Source organism: Zootoca vivipara, chromosome 8 (assembly GCF_965207765.1).
Source record: "Zootoca vivipara chromosome 8, rZooViv2.hap1.1, whole genome shotgun sequence".
NCBI lineage: Eukaryota > Metazoa > Chordata > Lepidosauria > Squamata > Lacertidae > Zootoca > Zootoca vivipara.
Genome location: NC_142591.1, coordinates 25,233,725 through 25,252,091, shown reverse-complemented (window position 1 = coordinate 25,252,091; position 18,367 = coordinate 25,233,725). Strand labels below are relative to the sequence as shown.

Here is an 18,367-nt window from a genome sequence, read left to right as displayed (position 1 = left end):
CATTATTATTATTATTATTATTATTATTATTATTATTATTAACATACATATATTTATAACATCCGAAAGAGATGCCACACACAGAGCCTAGGGCTTGCCGATCAGAAGGTCGGCAGTTCGAATCCCCACGACGGGGTGAGCTCCCGTTGCTTGGTCCCACCTAGCAGTTCGAAAGCACGTCAAAGTGCAAGTAGATAAATAGGTACCGCTACAGTGGGAAGGTAAACAGCATTTCCGTGCGCTGCTCTGGTTTGCCAGAAGCGGCTTTGTCATGCTGGCCACATGACCTGGAAGCTGTACGCCGGCTCCCTTGGCCAATAACGCGAGATGAGCGCGCAACCCCAGAGTCGGTCATGACTGGACCTAATGGTCAGGGGTTCCTTTACCTTTATGCTTGCCTGATCAAAATGAATTCCCGCTGAGTTCAGCAGGACTTGCTCCCATCCCAGCCCCAGGTAAATTTGGGTAAGACCCGCATCCTCAGTTTCTTGTACTTGAAAACATTTGCTCTGTTTCTTACAAGTGAAACTGTATGAAAAGACATCTCCAATTAGGTTTGGAAGGGCTGCTAGAGGGAGACAGGTAAAATTGTTGGTGTGTGTGTGTGGATCTGGTCTGCAGGGGGGCCCCACTTGGACATCCCTGGCTCACGGTAAACAAAACAGGGTTTCATTCATGTTTCTCTCAAAAGATACTTCTCCAGATGCCAACCAAAACAGCCATATTTTTCAAAAGGAATCCGGATATCAGAACGCACAGAGCACATGGGCAGAAAGTCTGTGGAGACGTTACTCACTTCTTGGACCTGAAGAATGGCGGCAGCTTCAGGAGGGATTGAATAACTTACTGTGTTATTAATGATCTCCCTCACCCACCCCACCATTACACTTCCACGATCAAAATAATCTAAATTTTAACACACTCGCATACACAGGAAGCCTAAAAAAAGAGAGAAACATCTGAATATGTACCTTTTTTGTTATGGCTAGTTGACTCTGAGTCCTGGCTTATTTCCTTTTAAAAACTCTGCTACAATACGGATGCCTCACCCCACCAGCAATTTCCAAATCTTGTTTTGCATTCAGATACGTACATTACATGCTGTCATCGTTTTGTTAACAAGTCGGGGGTGGGGAGGAGAACAGCAGCCCCACCAGCTTAAGCTGAATCAAAGCAGCTGTTGCTAGTCGTTTTTTTTAAGCCAGCTTCCATGCCAATTCAGAATGAGGTAAAGCCTGATTCAGAAGGGTCTTCCTTTTTCCTTCTGCAGGAAACCTCCGGAGTCTAGTCAAGAGAACTGCTGTGTGCATTTACCTTAATGGAGGTAGTTCCCCCTCGGTGGTCAAAGGTTAGCAGCAGGAATGTGTTTTCGTGATGGGACACACCCTTGTTATTGAAAGAAATGTATTTCCATGTTGTCAAACCCGCGCTCTAAATTAAACAGAAATCAGGGTTCTGCCTTCTGAATGGAATGAAAGTTCGCAAAGAGCTGCCAGTTGCTGGCTACAGAAAGGGTGCTATACGTTCACATGCGACGTATGTGTTCTACAGGGCTCTGAGATAGGGGGGGGGGCATCCTGCCTAGCCTCTCCCACCCACCCCATGGGGAAAAGGAAAAAAACGCTAGAAAGCTAGGCTTCCGAATTGCTTTTTGCCTGCTAGTCTATGGCCAGTAAGAACTTCTCTAAAGCAGCCTTTGCAAACCCAGAACCCTCTGAACACTTTGGACTACAACTTCCATCGGCCATGCTGGCTGGGGCTGATGGGAGCTGTAGTTGAAAACTCCTGGTGCGCACCAGGTCCTTCATTCACTAAAGGAGATGCCAACAGAGCCCTGCAACAGATTGGACCAGGCATCCCCAAACTGGCCCTCCAGCTGTTTTGAGACTACAACTCCCATCATCCCTAGCTAACAGGACCAGTGGTCAGGGATGATGGTAACTGTAGTCCCAAAACAGCTGGAGGGCCGAGTTTGGGGGGTGTCTGGATTAGACCTTTGTTCTGCACCAGCCTGTTGGTCCAATCTTGACCACAAGTCATCTCCCTATCTAAAAACATGACTCAGCACAACAAAGGCTGCAGTCTTGCATCCCACTCGGTGCATTTAATTCCATTCAGGTTGAATGAAACTGAAACATGCAGGACTGTAGCAGCCCAATAATACACTGGATTAGTCCAGGGGTCCCCAAACTAAGGCCCGGGGGCTGGATGCGGCCCAATCTGGCCCGCGGATGGTCCGGGAATCGACATTTTTTACATGAGTAGAATGTGTTCTTTTATTTAAAATGCATCTCTGGGTTATTTGTGGGACATAGGAATTCATTCATATATTTTTTCAAAATATAGTCCGGCCCCCCACAAGGTCTGAGGGACAGGGGACCAGCCCCCCGCTGAAAAAGTTTGCTGACCCCTGGATTAGTCCAATCTTATTATTTATTTACTTTGTTTATACCCCACCTTTTCTCCAAGAAGGTACACATGATTCTCCTGCTCCCTCACTCTGTGAGGTAGGTTATGTTGTGAGACTGTGACTGGTTTTAAACCCAGTACTAGTGACATGGTGCATAAGACACCTACCTTGGCCACTGGGAACAATTCGATTAGCCAGTCCAAGCTGAAATGCTTCCTTTTTTTTTTTTAAATTATATTTTTTATTAAACATTTTATCAACACACATACAGAACACAAATACAAAAAGTAAACATCAAAATACAGAAATACAAAAATACAAAAATACAACAACAAAAAATATATCATCTCTAATCCATTTTAATATTCATTGTCCTCTGGCTTCCCCAATTCCCTACTATCTGATTTTCTTTTTTATAAACTTCTGTAGCAGTTTCTAAATCATCCTTCTTACCCATCATATAGTCTCTTTAACACTTCAAAAATTTCATCTTTATATCATCTATCATATTTTCTCCCTTTCAATCTTCTATTATTTCCCTATTGCCTTAACTTCTTTATTTTCCTGGATGTTCAAAATCTAGTTTTCAAATTCATACCCTATGTATATTTTAAATTTCTTCCAATCTTTTAAAACTTTGTCATTTGTTTGGTCCCGGAGTCTTCCTGTCAATTCTGCCAATTCCATATAATCCATCATTTTCATTTGCCATTCCTGCCTCGAAGGCAGTTCCTCTTTTTTCCAATATTGTGCTATTAAGATCCTAGCGGCTGTGGTGGCATACATAAACAAATTAACATCGTCCTTGGGGATTTCTTCCCCAATTATTCCAAGCAAAAAGGCTTCCGGTTTTTTCAAAAATGTGTTTTTAAACATCTTTTTCAACTCATTATAAATCATTTCCCAGAAGCCTTTTATCTTAGGGCATGTCCACCACATATGGTAGAATGAGCCAACATCCTGCTTACATTTCCAACATTTATTGTCGCTTTTGTGATACATTTTAGCCAGCTTGACCGGCGTCAAATACCATCTATACATCATTTTCATCAAATTTTCCTTCAACACAGTACAAGCCGTAAATTTCATACCCTTCTTCCACAATTTTTCCCACTCCGACATCATCACATTATGACCCAAGTCCTTGGCCCATTCAATCATCACTGATTTTGTTTGCTCATCTTTCAAATGCCATTCTAGCAACAAATTATACATTCTAGACAAATTCTTGTAGTCTGTCTCTAATAACTCCGTTTCTAATTTCGACTTTTCTGTCTGGAATCCTATTTTTTTATCTAGCTTGAATGCTTCATTTATCTGCACATACTGAAACCAGTCACTCAACCTATCTTTCAGTTGTTCATATGGCCTTAACTTAAAGTGGTTTCCCACCTCCATCAGGATATCTTTGTATTTCAACCTATTCTCATCCATATTTGTCCTTTTAGGTTTCTTTGCCTCAAGTGGTGAGATCCACCTAGGAGTTTTTCTTTCCAATAGATCTTTGTATCTAATCCAAACATTAAACAATGATTTCCTAATTATATGGCTTTTAAAACCTTTGTGTAATTTTACTTTATCATACCATAAATATGCATGCCAACCAAACGCATTATCATGGCCCTCTAAATCCAACAAGTCATCATTGTCTAACAAAAACCATTCCTTCAACCAACAAAAAGCTGCGGCTTCAAAATAAATCTTTAAGTCTGGCAAGGAGAATCCTCCTCTTTCTTTTACATCAGTCAAAAGTTTGTATTTAATCCTGGGTTTCTTCCCCTGCCAGACAAATTTAGACAGTGTCTTCTGCCACTCTTGAAAACATTTCATTTTGTCAACTATCGGTAGGGCCTGAAATAAAAACAACATTCTCGGCAATACATTCATTTTAACAGTTGCAATTCTTCCCATTAAGGACAATTTCAACCTTGACCATACTTCCAAATCTCTTTGGATTTCTTTCCAAAGTTTCTCATAATTGTCTTTATACAAGTTCAAATTTTTTGACGTCATATTAACTCCTAGGTATTTCACCTTTTTTACACACTTCAGTCCTGTGCAATCCTCTATATTCTGTCTCTCTTGCAATGTCAAGTTCTTTTCTAGTACTTTAGTTTTCCCTTTATTTAACTTAAAGCCTGCCACACTGCCAAACTCTTGAATTATCTGCAGTACTCTCACTGCACTCTGTTCAGGGTTCTGCAAGGTCAGTACTAAATCGTCTGCAAAGGCTTTTAACTTATATTGTTTTGTACCCACTGTAATTCCTTTAACACCATCATCGTTCCTTATCATGTTCAACAAAACCTCCAGAACGGAAATGAATAGCAGGGGGGAGAGTGGGCACCCTTGTCTTGTTCCTTTCTCAATTCTTATCTCTTCTGAGACCACATTATTTACAATAATCTTAGCTCTTTGCTCAGAGTAAATACCATTAATCCCATTAACAAAGTTTTGGCCAACCTCCATTTTTACAAAATTTCTTTTCATAAAATTCCAAGAGATATTATCAAAAGCTTTTTCGGCATCTACAAAAATTAACATTGCTTTGGTGTTTATTTTCACTTCCAATCTCTCAAGAATATCTATTATAATTCTCACATTGTCTTTCATATGTCTACCAGGCAGGAATCCTGCCTGGTCTTTATGAATTAAGTCTTTCAACACCCTTTTCAATCTTGATGCCAAAATACTAGCAAATATCTTATAATCCACATTTAGTAAGGAGATTGGTCTGTAATTTTTAACCTGAGTCTTATCCACATCCGGTTTTGGTATCAGAGAGATAAAAGCTTCTTTCCAAGTCTCTGGTGCTTTGCCCCCCCCTAAAATCTCATTTGCTACCTCCATTAATGGTTGTATCAACCAGTTTTTTAATGTTTTGTAGTACTTGGAGGTAAGTCCATCAGGTCCTGGGGCTTTGTCGTTTTTCAATTCTTGTATTGCTGTTTCAACCTCCTGTCTTGTAATCAATCCATTCAGTAGGCTCTTTTGTTGTGTTGGAATTTTTTGCAGTCCATTTTCTTTTATAAACTTCTCAATTCCATCTAAATCTTCTTTTTCCCTTTTATATAACTGTTTGTAATATTTTGTAAAGCATTTCCGTATCTCTGCAGGGTTCTCAATAGATTTTCCTTCATCCATAATCTTTATAATTGTATTCTCTTTTTGTCTTTTCTTCAATTGCCAAGCCAACAATTTTCCACATTTATTGGCCGATTCGAAAGATCTTTGCTTCATTCTTCTAATTTTCCATTCAATTTCTTCATTTATTATTTGGGAGTACTGCACCTGCAAAGCTTTTATCTCTTTTTGAACTTCCTGACTTTTTGGATTATCTCTCAATTTTTTTTCTTTTTCTTTCAATTTGTCTAAAATCTTTTCCTTCTTTTCATTCCTCCTCTTCTTCCAAATTGTATTCTGTTGAATCAAGAATCCTCTCATTACTGCTTTGCCGGCATCCCAAACCATTGTAATATTTTGTCCTTTGTTCAGATTTAATTCAAAATAATCTTTCAACATCTTCTGGGCCTTATTATTTATCTGCTCATTTCTCAGTAAAGAGTCATTCATCCTCCATCTAAAAGAACCCTGCAGGTACTGTTTTAACTCCATTAAAACTGCGTTGTGGTCTGAATAAGTTCTGGGGCATATCTCGCTTTTTGTCACTTTTGGACATAAGTCCTTTGTAATCCAAATATAGTCCAATCTACTTCCTGACTTTTGCGAGTCCGAAAAAAAAGTGAACTCTTTTTCTAATGGATTTTTTAGCCTCCAAACATCTACTAAATCAAAATTCTCCACCAAATCAAAGAATGTTTTTGGAAGCTTGCCATCATTAGATATTTTTTGTCTTTGAGTTCTATCCATCATAGTCGATACAGCCCCATTAAAATCTCCCATCATTATGATCTTATAATCCAAATATTCCAACAGCGCAGTATGAATGTTCTTGAAAAAGTCTGATTTAGCTTCATTTGGTGCATAAATTCCAAGTATCAAACATTTTTCGCCTTGCAGAGATATTTCCACTGCGATATATCTCCCTGTTTCATCCTTAAACAATAGTCTAGGGTTATATTTTTCCTTTACATAGATGACTACCCCTCTTTTCTTAACTTTATCAGAAGATATAAATTCTTGGCCCAATAACTTATTTTGTAAAATTCTTCTATGAGTCCTAATTACATGGGTCTCTTGTAAACAGATAATGTCCAAATTCTGTTTTTTAACTACATGATAAATCTTCCTTCTTTTAACGCATGAATTTAGTCCATTCACGTTCCACGAAAGTACTCTTAACGCCATCTTGTTTTACTTTAAAGTTTAATCTTCGTCTCCTGGTCCAGCGCCAATCCCTGCTCCTGCTCCTGCCAGCAATTCTAAATCGAATGCTCCTGGTCCAGCTCCTGCTCCCAAACCTTGGCCTCCTCCAGTTGGTGATTTAAAATCCTCTGCGTGGCTTTCCAAAAATCTTCTTTTATCCTCAACCGATCGGATCTTGTATTCTTTTTGTTTGTATTTAAATGCCAGGCCTTCTGGAAATTTCCATTTAAAGAAAATATTTTTCCTCGTCAAAATCGTTGTCAGGTCTAAATATTTATTTCTTTTAGCCAAAAAGAATTTAGGAGTTTCTTTAAACAAAATTACCGTATGCTGGAGAACTTCCAATTTTTTCTGGTAGTGGTGACCTAGTATCTTATCTCTTTGCTCCTTTGTTTGAAAAACCACTATACAGTCATTCAAGAAATTGGAATCCTTTTTCTTTTTTGGGCCTACTCTGTAAGCCCTCAAAATAGTGGCTTTTATCTCTTCTTTGTCCAGGCCCCACCAATCAGAAAATTCTTGTGCGATTAAATCTCCCAAATCTCCTTTTCCCTTCTCCAGCTCCGGCAAATTCCTGAGTCTTAATTGATTCTCCTTATCCCGTAGTTCAATAAAAGCAAGCCTAATTTGTGTTTCTTCCTGCAACTTTTCTAAGTCTATTAGCTTAGTTGTTTCAATGTCTGTTACTCTCACATTTAAACCAGAGACCTGTGTTTTAACTTCCTGAAGATCTTTTTTCATCACACCAAATTCTTCTTTAAATTCCTGGAGACACTTTGTGGTGGCTTTTACCTCTTTAGTTAAACTTTGTAGACTCTGCTTATTTTCTTTCATAAATTCCAAAATTTGCTCTTGAAAAACTTGATCTTTAGAATCCCTTCTCAATTGCATTTTTTTGTCGGTGCCCGACATTTTTTATTTATATATTCCACCTTTATGATTGCCAAATAATTTGTAATCCACCAGGCAGCTAATGTGCCTTTCCAAGCCAGAAAACTGTAATCCACAATGCAATTATTATGTCTCTAATTCCAAAGAGATGCCTTCTTTGCAGAGTCCCCAATTTTATAATCCACTTAGCAGCTAGCGTGCTAGACCAGTGGGATTCCTGCCCTTAAAATTATTTTGTAATCCACACAGCAGCCAACGTGCTGGAAATCACATAAGTTCTTCCACAACCAAACCAAAAATCATTTGTAATCCACACAGCAGCTGATGTGCTGGAACACACTTTCTCTTTCTCCAAAACCCAAAATATTTTGTAATCCACACAGCAGCCAACGTGCTGGAATTTACTTTCGTTTCCTCTTAGTTCGAAACACCCCTGTATTACCAACAGAGGCTGCAATGCTGGAAAACACTCACTTTCCCCCAGCTGGCTCCCAAGGTCATCAAACCTTCTTGTAACCCAAACAACTGGGTAGGTGCTGGAAATCAGGCTCCTTTCTCACAGGCGGCAAGTACTTTCTTTCTGTCCATAGGGGTATAGTCAAAATCCAACAAAGTCTATTGCAGTCTTCTTAATATAACTTAGTTCCAACAATGTGGCAAGTCCTTAACTCCCAAATAACACTGTCTCCAATTTTACAAATAGTTAAAAAGAGGCAGACTTCAACAGCTCTTTTTCAGTTCTTTTGAGGCATTGTTACACTAACAAAGCCTCTATTCTCTGGCTGAGCTGACAGGTCCTCCGTTTCCAGCAAATGACTCCCTTTAGATCTTTATTGCTTAATTGCTTAATTGCTCTCTAAGTACACCTAAATCGTCTCCCCCCCCCCTCTCTATGGGGGAGGTTTGACAGCTCTCCAGAAAGAGTCTTAGAAAGAAAAAAGTCTTTGCGGCTTCAGTAACTTTTGCTGCTGCCGTTTCAATCAGTAGAAAGGGGCTGGCTTCCTTCTTTTAAACCCCTTATCCGTGGCCAATTTATTCCAAATTAAGTCAGATTAATATCCTAAGTACTCACGGTCCATTCTTTAGCCTTTTGTTAGGAAGAATCGCCCGCTGTTGCCATTCAGTCCTGCGGCTTCACGCTGTCAAGGAGAGTGCTGTGTCCACCATAGCGCTGCAGCTCCGACCCCCTCGCTCTCGGGGGCTCAAAATTAAGCCTTTCCGGGGAGGGGGGAGCCCGCAAAACTGCGCTGCCGGACCGTCCATGTTCTCAAGAAGCCCCTCTTGAGATTTCTGAGGGTGCCCGCTTCGCCGGAGCAGGGCGCCCAGTCCTTGACGCGTCGGTTTCAGCTCAGCTGAACTGAAACCCGACTGAATGGCTGCGCGGCACGACAGGAAGCCCAAGCTGAAATGCTTCCTGTGCACCAACGGGCCGCCCAGTGAGGATGAGATCCAGCGCGCGTGAAAGGCCAATTAGCTTTGGTAGTCTAACAGTGCCACCATCTATCAGCGGAACACCTTAAAAAACAACAACCAACCAACAATAGTTAAAGGGGGGAACCCCCACTCAAATAAGCAAGTTTTAAGCAAACTGGAATCTTAATGTCTCTGAAACTAGGGTCGCCATTGTCCTCTTTTTCTAGGACACACCCACTTTTTCATGGGTATGCAAAATGAGAGTCGTCATTTTGCTCCTCAAAATATGGCAACCCTAACACGTTATACTCCCATAATGTGGGATAAAGGCATGTATAATCCTCATCTACCATCCAACTGCCTTCTTATCATGAAACACATGGCCAAAAGGTAAGCAATGAGATGTGTCCTACAGAGACTCTGGCTATGTTCACAATCGCAGTAAGCCATAAACCATGGTTTGCTGTGCACAAGCCAATCACATCCACTTCATTCCTCCCTGATTACACTGGGGAGAAGCAAATCATGATATTTGAGCTTAGGGTCATGTGCAAGCCAAGCACCATGGTTTGATTCACTCCTAGCAAACCACCCTAAGCCAAGAAGAAGAGTTTGGATTTGATATCCCGCTTTATCACTACCCGAGGGAGTCTCAAAGCGGCTCACAATCTCCTTTCCCTTCCTCCCCCACAACAAACACTCTGTGAGGTGTGTGGGGCTGAGAGACTTCAGAGAAGTGTGACTAGCCCAAGGTCACCCAGCAGCTGCATGTGGAGGAGCGGAGACACGAACCCGGTTCCCCAGATTACAAGTCTACCGCTCTTAACCACTACACCACACTGGCTCTCTGGCACACTGGAGGAGCAGGGAATCAAACCCGGTTCACCAGATTACGGGTCCACTGCTCTTAACCACTACACCACACTGGTTCCCAAGCCAAGGTTTGCACTTGGCTTATCAATCATTATCTGTTTGAGCAGACATCATGTGATGCCATGGATTGTTTCTCCCCAGCATGAGCAGGGCACAATCAGCCCTTGCGCGGCTTTCGGTTTACTGTGATGTGCAAACAACACGGCTACTTCCAACACTCTGAAAACCCAGCAAGCACAGGAGACAAATGTACTGATATCAGGTGTATTGATCCCAGTGCAATTTGAGCAAATGCTTCTTTAAAAGATAAAGGGACCCCTGACCATTAGGTCGAGTTGTGACCGACTCTGCGGTTGGGGCGCTCATCTCGCGTTATTGGCAAAGGGAGCTTCCGGGTCGGCTGCTTCCCAGGAATGGCCCCTCTTCTTTGTGTGCAGGTAAGCCTACCTGATCCTACCTGGCCTATCCCCCTGGCACGCCCCCTTCGGCCGGATTGGTCGGCTGATGGAGTGGGCGGTGACTCCAGCCTCCAGCCTCAGGTAGGCTGTGCCAGCCTCCAAACTTCCAGATCTGCCCTAGGGTTCCCAAGGGGGGCTGCGCGCGACTGCGCAAAATGCGCCTCCCCTTTATGTTGGGGAAGCGGTCATTCTTTTAATTCTTTAATTTCTGATTCTAATTATGCTTAGTAATGCCGGTGTCAATGAACCTGTCCCCTGCACCTGTTGAATTTCCATCTTTTCCTGGTCTGCAGTGGTTCCCTTTTCAGATGTTTTATACCCTTGGCTGACTTTAGCTAGTGCAAAATTAGTGTAGTGAGCAAGGAAACAGTTCAAGTCAGCAATTTGTCTGAAATGCCCAAGAATAGTGGCCAGAGAGTAAGGACAGGATTCAACTATCCTGAGGGATAGCTCAGTACAGCATGAGACTCTTAAACTCAGGATTGTGGGGTTTAGCCCGAATTGGGCAAAAGATCCTTACATTGCAGGAAGTTGGACTAGATGATTTTCGTGGTTCCTTCCAACTCTACAATTCTATGAACTAATGAGACCCATCAGTGGAAGCCCTGGGCTACGATAAACTCTGGAGCAGCATGTGGGTTGGTGGTGGAGAGGAGACATTGTTCCATCTGGCAAGCCGAAGTGCTTTCCCTGATGGAACCATCAGGGCAACACTGCATTCCACCCTAAGTCTCCATGAATCCATTGGGTGGGACTCAGTGAAGTTCTGCTCAGAGTAAACACATTGAAATTAATGAACACGACGTGCGCTGCAAAAATATCTTCAATTTGAAGACGAAATAGCTTCACTCTCCGCTGAGCCAAACTGGCCCTACTATGTATTTACTACATATACTCAGTAAGTCAGCTGTGCCAATCTGCTCGCAAGTCTTTTGAGCAGGTATAGTAGACTGTTCACATTAAAAAAAAAGGTTGTTTTTTAAAAAAAATCTCTTTTGATACTTTTATAGCCTATCCCATTTTTGTCAGCGCTGTAAACCTTAATTAGCAGCTTAATCAACTAATCAGAGGCCATGTGCTGTGCCGACCATAAAGATATAGGGCGCACACACTTTTTATACCCATTCGAAACCAAACTCCATGCAATTCACAAAACATACCGAAACGCCTACAGAACACTCCGAAGATAGCACTTTCTTCTACCACACGCAAGTCAGCCAAGAGGGATAGTTCAAGCCCACCAGCCACTGCATATCCACTCACTGCAGCAATCACTGGCTTAGAAAACTTCATCCGGGAAGGACCCTGTAACAGGTATTGGAATAGTGTTAGAACTATTATTCAATAGGACTAGAATACAGTATATTCCAATCAGTATTGACCCAGAGACAACGTATTAATAACATTCACGGTGATGCAGAGCATATAGTCAAAACTAACGTGCGAAGTGTGTCCACGTTAGCTGGAAATTACAGGACCCAGGTGGTGCTGTGGGTTAAACCACTGAGCCTAGGGCTTGCTGATCAGAAGGTCGGCGGTTCGAATCCCTGTGACGGGGTGAGCTCCCGTTGCTTGGTCCCAGCTCCTGCCAACCTAGCAGTTCAAAAGCACGTCAAAATGCAAATAGATAAATAGGAACCGCTACAGCGGGAAGGTAAACGTCATTTCCATGTGCTGCTCTGGTTCGCCAGAAGCGGCTTTGTCATGCTGGCCACACGACCTGGAAGCTATACGCCGGCTCCCTCGGCCAATAACGCGAGATGAGCGTGCAACCCCAGAGTCGGTCACGACTGGACCTAATGGTCAGGGGTCCCTTTACCTTTACCTTTTTACCATGTTCAATTCCAAGGAAAAAGAAGTTAATTGCATTTCGCCCATCCCTTAAGCAAGAGGCCCGCCATCTAGGATTACTGAGGGGAGCCCTTTATGTCCAAGTCTCCAGAAACCAAAAAATACATTCAGACATTTGTTGATTGTGTCCATGGAGGAGTTGCGTATGCTGCCCTTCTTCCCATGTTGAAGGGGAAGGTCTGACAGGAGCTTGTACACATTCAGGTGGAACCACAGTGGAAGTGGTTACAGTCCTTCCTATAACTGGAAACCTTCTTCACATGGTGTTCGCAACCACTGGGAGGAGAACATTTGGTCGCATTCAGTTAAAATCCAGCTACAGAGGAATGAAGGGGCACACACAATGACCCCCACAGCCCCTTCACACGTTCAGCTAAATAAACACCCAAATAGACTTTTGAGGCATCTCTGGAAGATAGCGTCCTATACTGTCCACTCAGATTACAGATCTAGGTAGGCTTTGGCTCAGGCATTGTGCATGTAACCTGTATTAGCCTTCTGGCTGAAGGCTGATAATCGAACAGGGTTGTGCCTGGGTTATGGCCCACACCCCACAAAGGCTACCATTGGCCTCATCAGATTCAATGTTTTGGCTGGCAATCCCATCACCCCTCATAGCCAGCTGAGGATCCCAATAGCCAGCCGTGAGGGAGAAAATATTTTCCGCATCCTGGGGGAGCCATGCCAGGCCACAACCACTGCCCACCCAGAATTTGAGAAGCAACCCTTATCATTACAGGGCTATTAAACGTATTTAAAAACTAACAAAAACCCATACTTCGTGGCACCTCTTCTCACATCTCTTTTGTCTCCTCTGATGTCCTTTAAGAATATAATCCTGATAAATCAGTTCAAAGTCTATGCCTTTAGTGTCTGGATTAGTGGCTATTCCAGATGTTCCCATCAGCCCCAGGCTGCGTGGCCAATGGTCAGGGGAGTTGTAGTCAAGCCACATGTGGAGGGTCATGGGTTACTCACTCTTGTCTATCGAACCCAGTGATACATGAAGGAAACAAAACATATTGTGTGATTCATGGGCAAGCAAGAAGCAGCACCGCAAATTAATGCTCATGTAGACTGAATCACAGCTTTCCCATCCACACTGCATTATTTACCTCTGCTTCCATAGGCACTACAACTGGCCCTGCACACTCAAACACCAAGTTCACATTATATAAAGCACAGGGCACAGTGTGCTTGATTCCCACGTTTGCTGGGAGTAGACAAATTACAACTTTTCTTTTGGGAAAACAATCCCATTTGGTTTGAGTTATTTTCTGAGAAGGAAAGATTCCTCTTTTCCCTCCCACTTTTTTTTAAAATGTCTATAAATTTAACTGAAAAGCGCTGTGGTTTCCATAGCGAAACAAAACACTACCGTGGAGAAGGGCATCAGATTTTCAGAAAATCGTCAGGATTTCCTTCCGGAACATACCATGGGGCCAGGCGTTTGGGTGACATCTTGTTCCAATTTGATAGAGGTTGGGGCGTGGGCCAACTCCTTCAAATCATAACCAGCACAAAAATTGCCACCTAAAAACACACACACATAGAAGAAGAAAGACACACACAAAAGTTAAGATTATGGAATAAAGAAAAAAAGTTTGGTTTCTATTCGGCCTTTTTTGTTGTTTGGCTAGGCTCTTGGTTATTTGAGCCATTCTAGATGCTCTTCAATGGGGTAGAGGAATTTTCATGGAATAGCAGAGTTGGAAGCAACCTCTGAGATCATCCAAGACCTGCAGAGCAGGATGAAACTACAGCATCCTTGACATATGCCCATCTAGTCTCCATGTACATATCTCGACCAAAGGAAAACACACCACCTCCCAAGGAAGCCTTTCCCATGGTCTAACACAGCTCATACCACCAGGAGGTTTCTGCTAATGCTTAGGCAAAAGCCGATTCCCTGCAATTTCCCCTCATTGGTTCTAGACCTGATTTATGTCCACTCCATCTTCTGCATGTTAGCTCTTCAGCTGTTTGAAGACCACTATTTGTTTGAAGGAGCGTCTCCACCCCCCATCGTTCTGCCCGGACACTGAGGTCCAGTACCGAGGGCCTTCTGACGGTTCCCTCGTTGCGAGAAGCCAAGTTGCAGGGAACCAGGCAGAGGGCCTTCTCAGTGGTGGCGCCTGCCCTGTGGAACGCCCTCCCATCAGATGTCAAAGAGGAAAACAACTACCAGATTTTTAGAAAACATCTGAAGGCAGCCCTGTTTAGGGAGGCTTTTAATGTTTAATTGTTTTTTTTTCATTTTTCTGTTGTAAGCCGCCCAGAGTGTCTGGGGAAACCCAGCCAGATGGGCGGGGTATAAATAATAAATTATTATTATTATATTATTATTATATTATATCCCCCACTTACTCTTATCTTCCGTAGGCTAAACACACTGGGTGGTAAAACTAAGTTTTAGTCAGAATTGACCTACTGAAATAATCATGCTCATTAATTTCAATGGGTCTCCTCTGAGTAACACTTAGTTGAATACCACTCATGGTGCTTTTTCAACAGTCTCTCATGGGACTATGTTCCTGATGAACTCTCACTATCCTGGTTGACCCCCGACCCCCCACTGGGTGTACTCCACTTTGTTGATGTCCTCCTTAAAATGTGGTGTCCATAATTGGATACAATACTCCAGATGCAGTCTGACCAAACAAAAAGGGAAAGGAAAAGGACCCCTGGACGGTTAAGTCCAGTCAAAGGCAACTATGGGGTGGCAGCGCTCATCTCGCTTTCAGGCCGAGGGAGCCGGTGTTTGTCCACAGACAGTTTTCTGGGTCATGTGGCTAGCATCACCAAACCGCTTCTGGAGCAACAGGACACCATGATGGAAACCAGAGCGCACAGAAACGCAGAAGCAGTATCTATTTATCTGCTTGCACTGGCATGCATTTGAACTGCTGTTAATGCAGTCTAAAATTGCTTTTGCCTTTTTTTGCTGGTTGGTCTGCAGCTTGTGATCAACTAAATTAAACTTTGCAGGCCAAATCAACCTCCTCCTCCTCCTCCTTCATTAAAGTTGTATAAGTTGTATATTGCCCTATACCCGTAGGTCTCAGGGCGGTTCACAACACAAAGTTACACTATACAGAGCACAAAGCACAGAATTAAAATAATCAAAATTGCTTTTCATCCTAAGTCTAATATTAGAACAGCCAAAACCTGAAATTGGGGTGGGGGGGATGTAAGTGTATCAAATTCACTCCCTTTTTTAGAATGGCATTTTAATAACTTCCAGTACAAAAACCTAACAGGGGCACATCATCCCCGCCCCCCCCGGGCAAGAAGCATTTTAACCACAGCCAAGAATTTCATTCAAAGGGTTCCTGATGGCATGTATACCGGCCAGCACATCCTCCACGTCATCAGCAAAAACCGTGTCTCCCTACTCCCTCCTCTACCGCACAGGCAGCTAATTCAAGCCTTTTCTTGTGTGGCGGGGGAACCATGACTTCTTGTGTGCGTTGGAAGCAGAAGAAAGAGCTGCTGTTGACTGTGCCACCATGATGAAAACCAAAGCACGAGTGCCCGCAGTATTTACTTTAAGAACCAGCTCTGCAACTGTGCAGTGAAGGGAGGAGGGGAATAACTCACTTGCTGAGCCCAGCACATAAAAGGCCACAAAGCAGGCATCACCCAGATATGAGCTTAACAGATGGGACCACTGTTCTCGGATCAAGTCCCAACACTATAATTTTCTCAATCAAATTGATGGTCTAAAAATAACCTTATGTATACACATCCTTGAGGGACAAAGCCCTTAAAAAAACAAAAATATACATAAATCTTTCTTGTTTTAAAGTTTCCAACTCTAATCTCTATCCTTTCCCCCTCAAGACTACCAATAATGCAGCTGCTTCTGATTCCACTAAATACTGTTTTTCTTTATCTCAGCAAAGTAAATATTGTAATTATAGAGCAGAATTGTTAAGTAGACCATCTACTGAGGAAGGAGAGATGAGGAAGGAAAAACCCGCGCTCTGTTTTGCTTTTCTCTGAAAGCTTGTTATGTTGTCATGCTGGTAGCTGCAACTATCGCTCGCATATTTAAATGTGTGATTCATTATCACATATCACAATGGCCAATTTTCTAAAGTTTGTGCCAAGTGGGTTGCCCATTTCATTTTTTTTTTTTTTTTTTTGGTTCAAAGAACTGCTTTCAGAAGGCCTGGAAAAAGGTACGCCTCACTCCAAATAACCACCATTATTTTTTGGTGCCCGTTGCCACTGGCAGCTGTTTTCCTTGGTTAAAAACTTAACTGATCCTTCACAATGTGATTCTAGCCAACATCGTGGTTGTGTTCGCACATCACGGGAAGCCATGGTTAAACCATGAACACGCAGACTGCTCCCACTTCACTCCTCTCCGCTAAAGCAAGTGGGAGCTACAAACCACAATGCTTGGCTTAGTGTTGCATCCAAACACTAGTGTTGCATCCAAACCATGGGGATCATGGTTTGTTTCTCTCCATACAAACCACAATCAGAAGCCAAGGTTTGTTCTGTGCTTATCAACCATGGTTTCCTTGAAGATGGAATGCTAAGCCAAGGATCATGGTTGCTCCTACTCACTACCAGGGGAAATTTTGTAGGCATGTATGAGTTCTGGATGCTGGCGCAAATATCCCGAGCCACAGCAGATAACTTATTTTAAGGCTTTTATGACACAAATACCCTTCATACCTCTTGCATCAATTTGCTCTTGTGTCTATTCAAATATTACAGTTTTAAGTGTACAGTAGGCCCGTAATTTGTGCAGGGGCTATGTTCCTTGGATTGTGCTAAAAGTCAAAACCACATCTAGTCAAAGCCCACTGGGTTCAATGGTTGGTGAGATTGCCAAGGTTATTTTCCCCAGAACCCTGCCCTCTTTTCATTTATTTATTTATATTGCTATGTGTCTAAAGCTGAATGTTCACAAATTAAATGTGTGGAAGTTGTGGGCTTACTGTATATGCAGAACATTGAACGCTGGATGGAAAGGGTTTCGAATGAGAGCACGACTGAAGAGTATTGTTACAGGCCACCCCAATCCCTGCAGAGCCATTCATGGGATTCCAGGGTCTGTCCTCCTTTGGAAAACTGAAGATGCAGCAGAGGTTGCTGTAGTTTTTAGAAGTATGATCTATTCATATATTTACATCTGAGTTTGGAGGGAGGGAGTCCAGATCTTACAGCATGGTCCTTTCAAGAGGCACTTGTTCCGCACAGCAGTGCAGCACTGGAGAGAGCCAGGCATCTTTCCCACTCGGCCTTCAGCCAGCCTGCCCCAAGATGGATCTCCGTCTTTGTGTTCTCCCCCTACTTCTTCCCAACACACCTTACTAAAGACACTCTTTACCTGTCACCTCACACCCAGTTACACCCAGTTTCTGGGCAGGGGGAAAGGACAGTTCACTTGCATTGCCAATGGCCCTCAATGGCCATTGCATAGGCTCAGGAATGGCCCAGGAATACAGCATAAAGGCCTCACCCAACCCATGAAGCACAGCCACAGTCAACGTGCTGTTCTCTTCAAACGATCTGAAAGCCTCCACCAGCAATCCTGCAGTCTCCTGGTTCACAGCATTCCTGGCTTCCGGCCTGTTGATGCCAATTGTCATTATGGTCCCACGGATTTCAGTAATTACATTCCTTCTTCCTGAGAAAACAGAACAGGTCAAAAAGAAACCCTGGTGTGTGGTTATTAATTCTTTCTTTTCCTTTCCCCCCCCCCTTTTTAGAGTCACCCATTAATATAGTAAACTACATTTTGGAAGACTGGCTGAAGGGGGTGACACGTGAAACGGTTAGTAGGTAAAGCTAATACTGTATCATGTTTACAATGTCATCATGAACACAACTAACACTATGGGCTGGATTCAATCTGTTTGCAGCTTGTCGTTCCCTGTCCCAGAGACAAGAGTGTGAGGCAGTTCATCATCAGGCTTGGATACAAAGAATAAAATTAAGACACTGGGCATTTCCTGGAAATTAATAATAATGAACAGCTGGATTTTTTTATTTTAAAAATGGGCTGAGGCACAGCAAGAAATAACTGAATTGAAAAGGAATGTCTTAGGTTGAAAAATGCTTTAGACGAGGAATCATTTTAAAACTTTGATCCCAACCCAAACTGTCAGGCACATAGCCCCCAGAT

General features: G+C 42.7%; 1 protein-coding gene across 4 annotated transcripts in view; it reads right to left on the bottom strand.

The window, feature by feature from the left end:
* LOC118089788 (uncharacterized) overlaps positions 1-18,367 on the bottom strand; it is a 30,294-nt gene that overhangs the window by 8,401 nt on the left and 3,526 nt on the right. For 2 of the 4 annotated variants that reach the window (XM_088675162.1, XM_035124696.3), the window contains exons 2-6: positions 17,702-17,869; positions 13,658-13,755; positions 11,532-11,676; positions 9,044-9,142; positions 2,578-2,628 (exon numbers count right to left, since the gene is read on the bottom strand). In XM_088675162.1, coding sequence (XP_088531288.1) covers positions 2,578-2,628; positions 9,044-9,142; positions 11,532-11,676; positions 13,658-13,755; positions 17,702-17,869 — 561 coding nt within the window. Of the gene's footprint in view, positions 1-2,577; positions 2,629-9,017; positions 9,143-11,531; positions 11,677-13,657; positions 13,756-17,701; positions 17,870-18,367 lie in introns of all 4 variants that reach the window. The other 2 variants (XM_088675165.1, XM_060277978.2) reach the window with 2 other exon arrangements.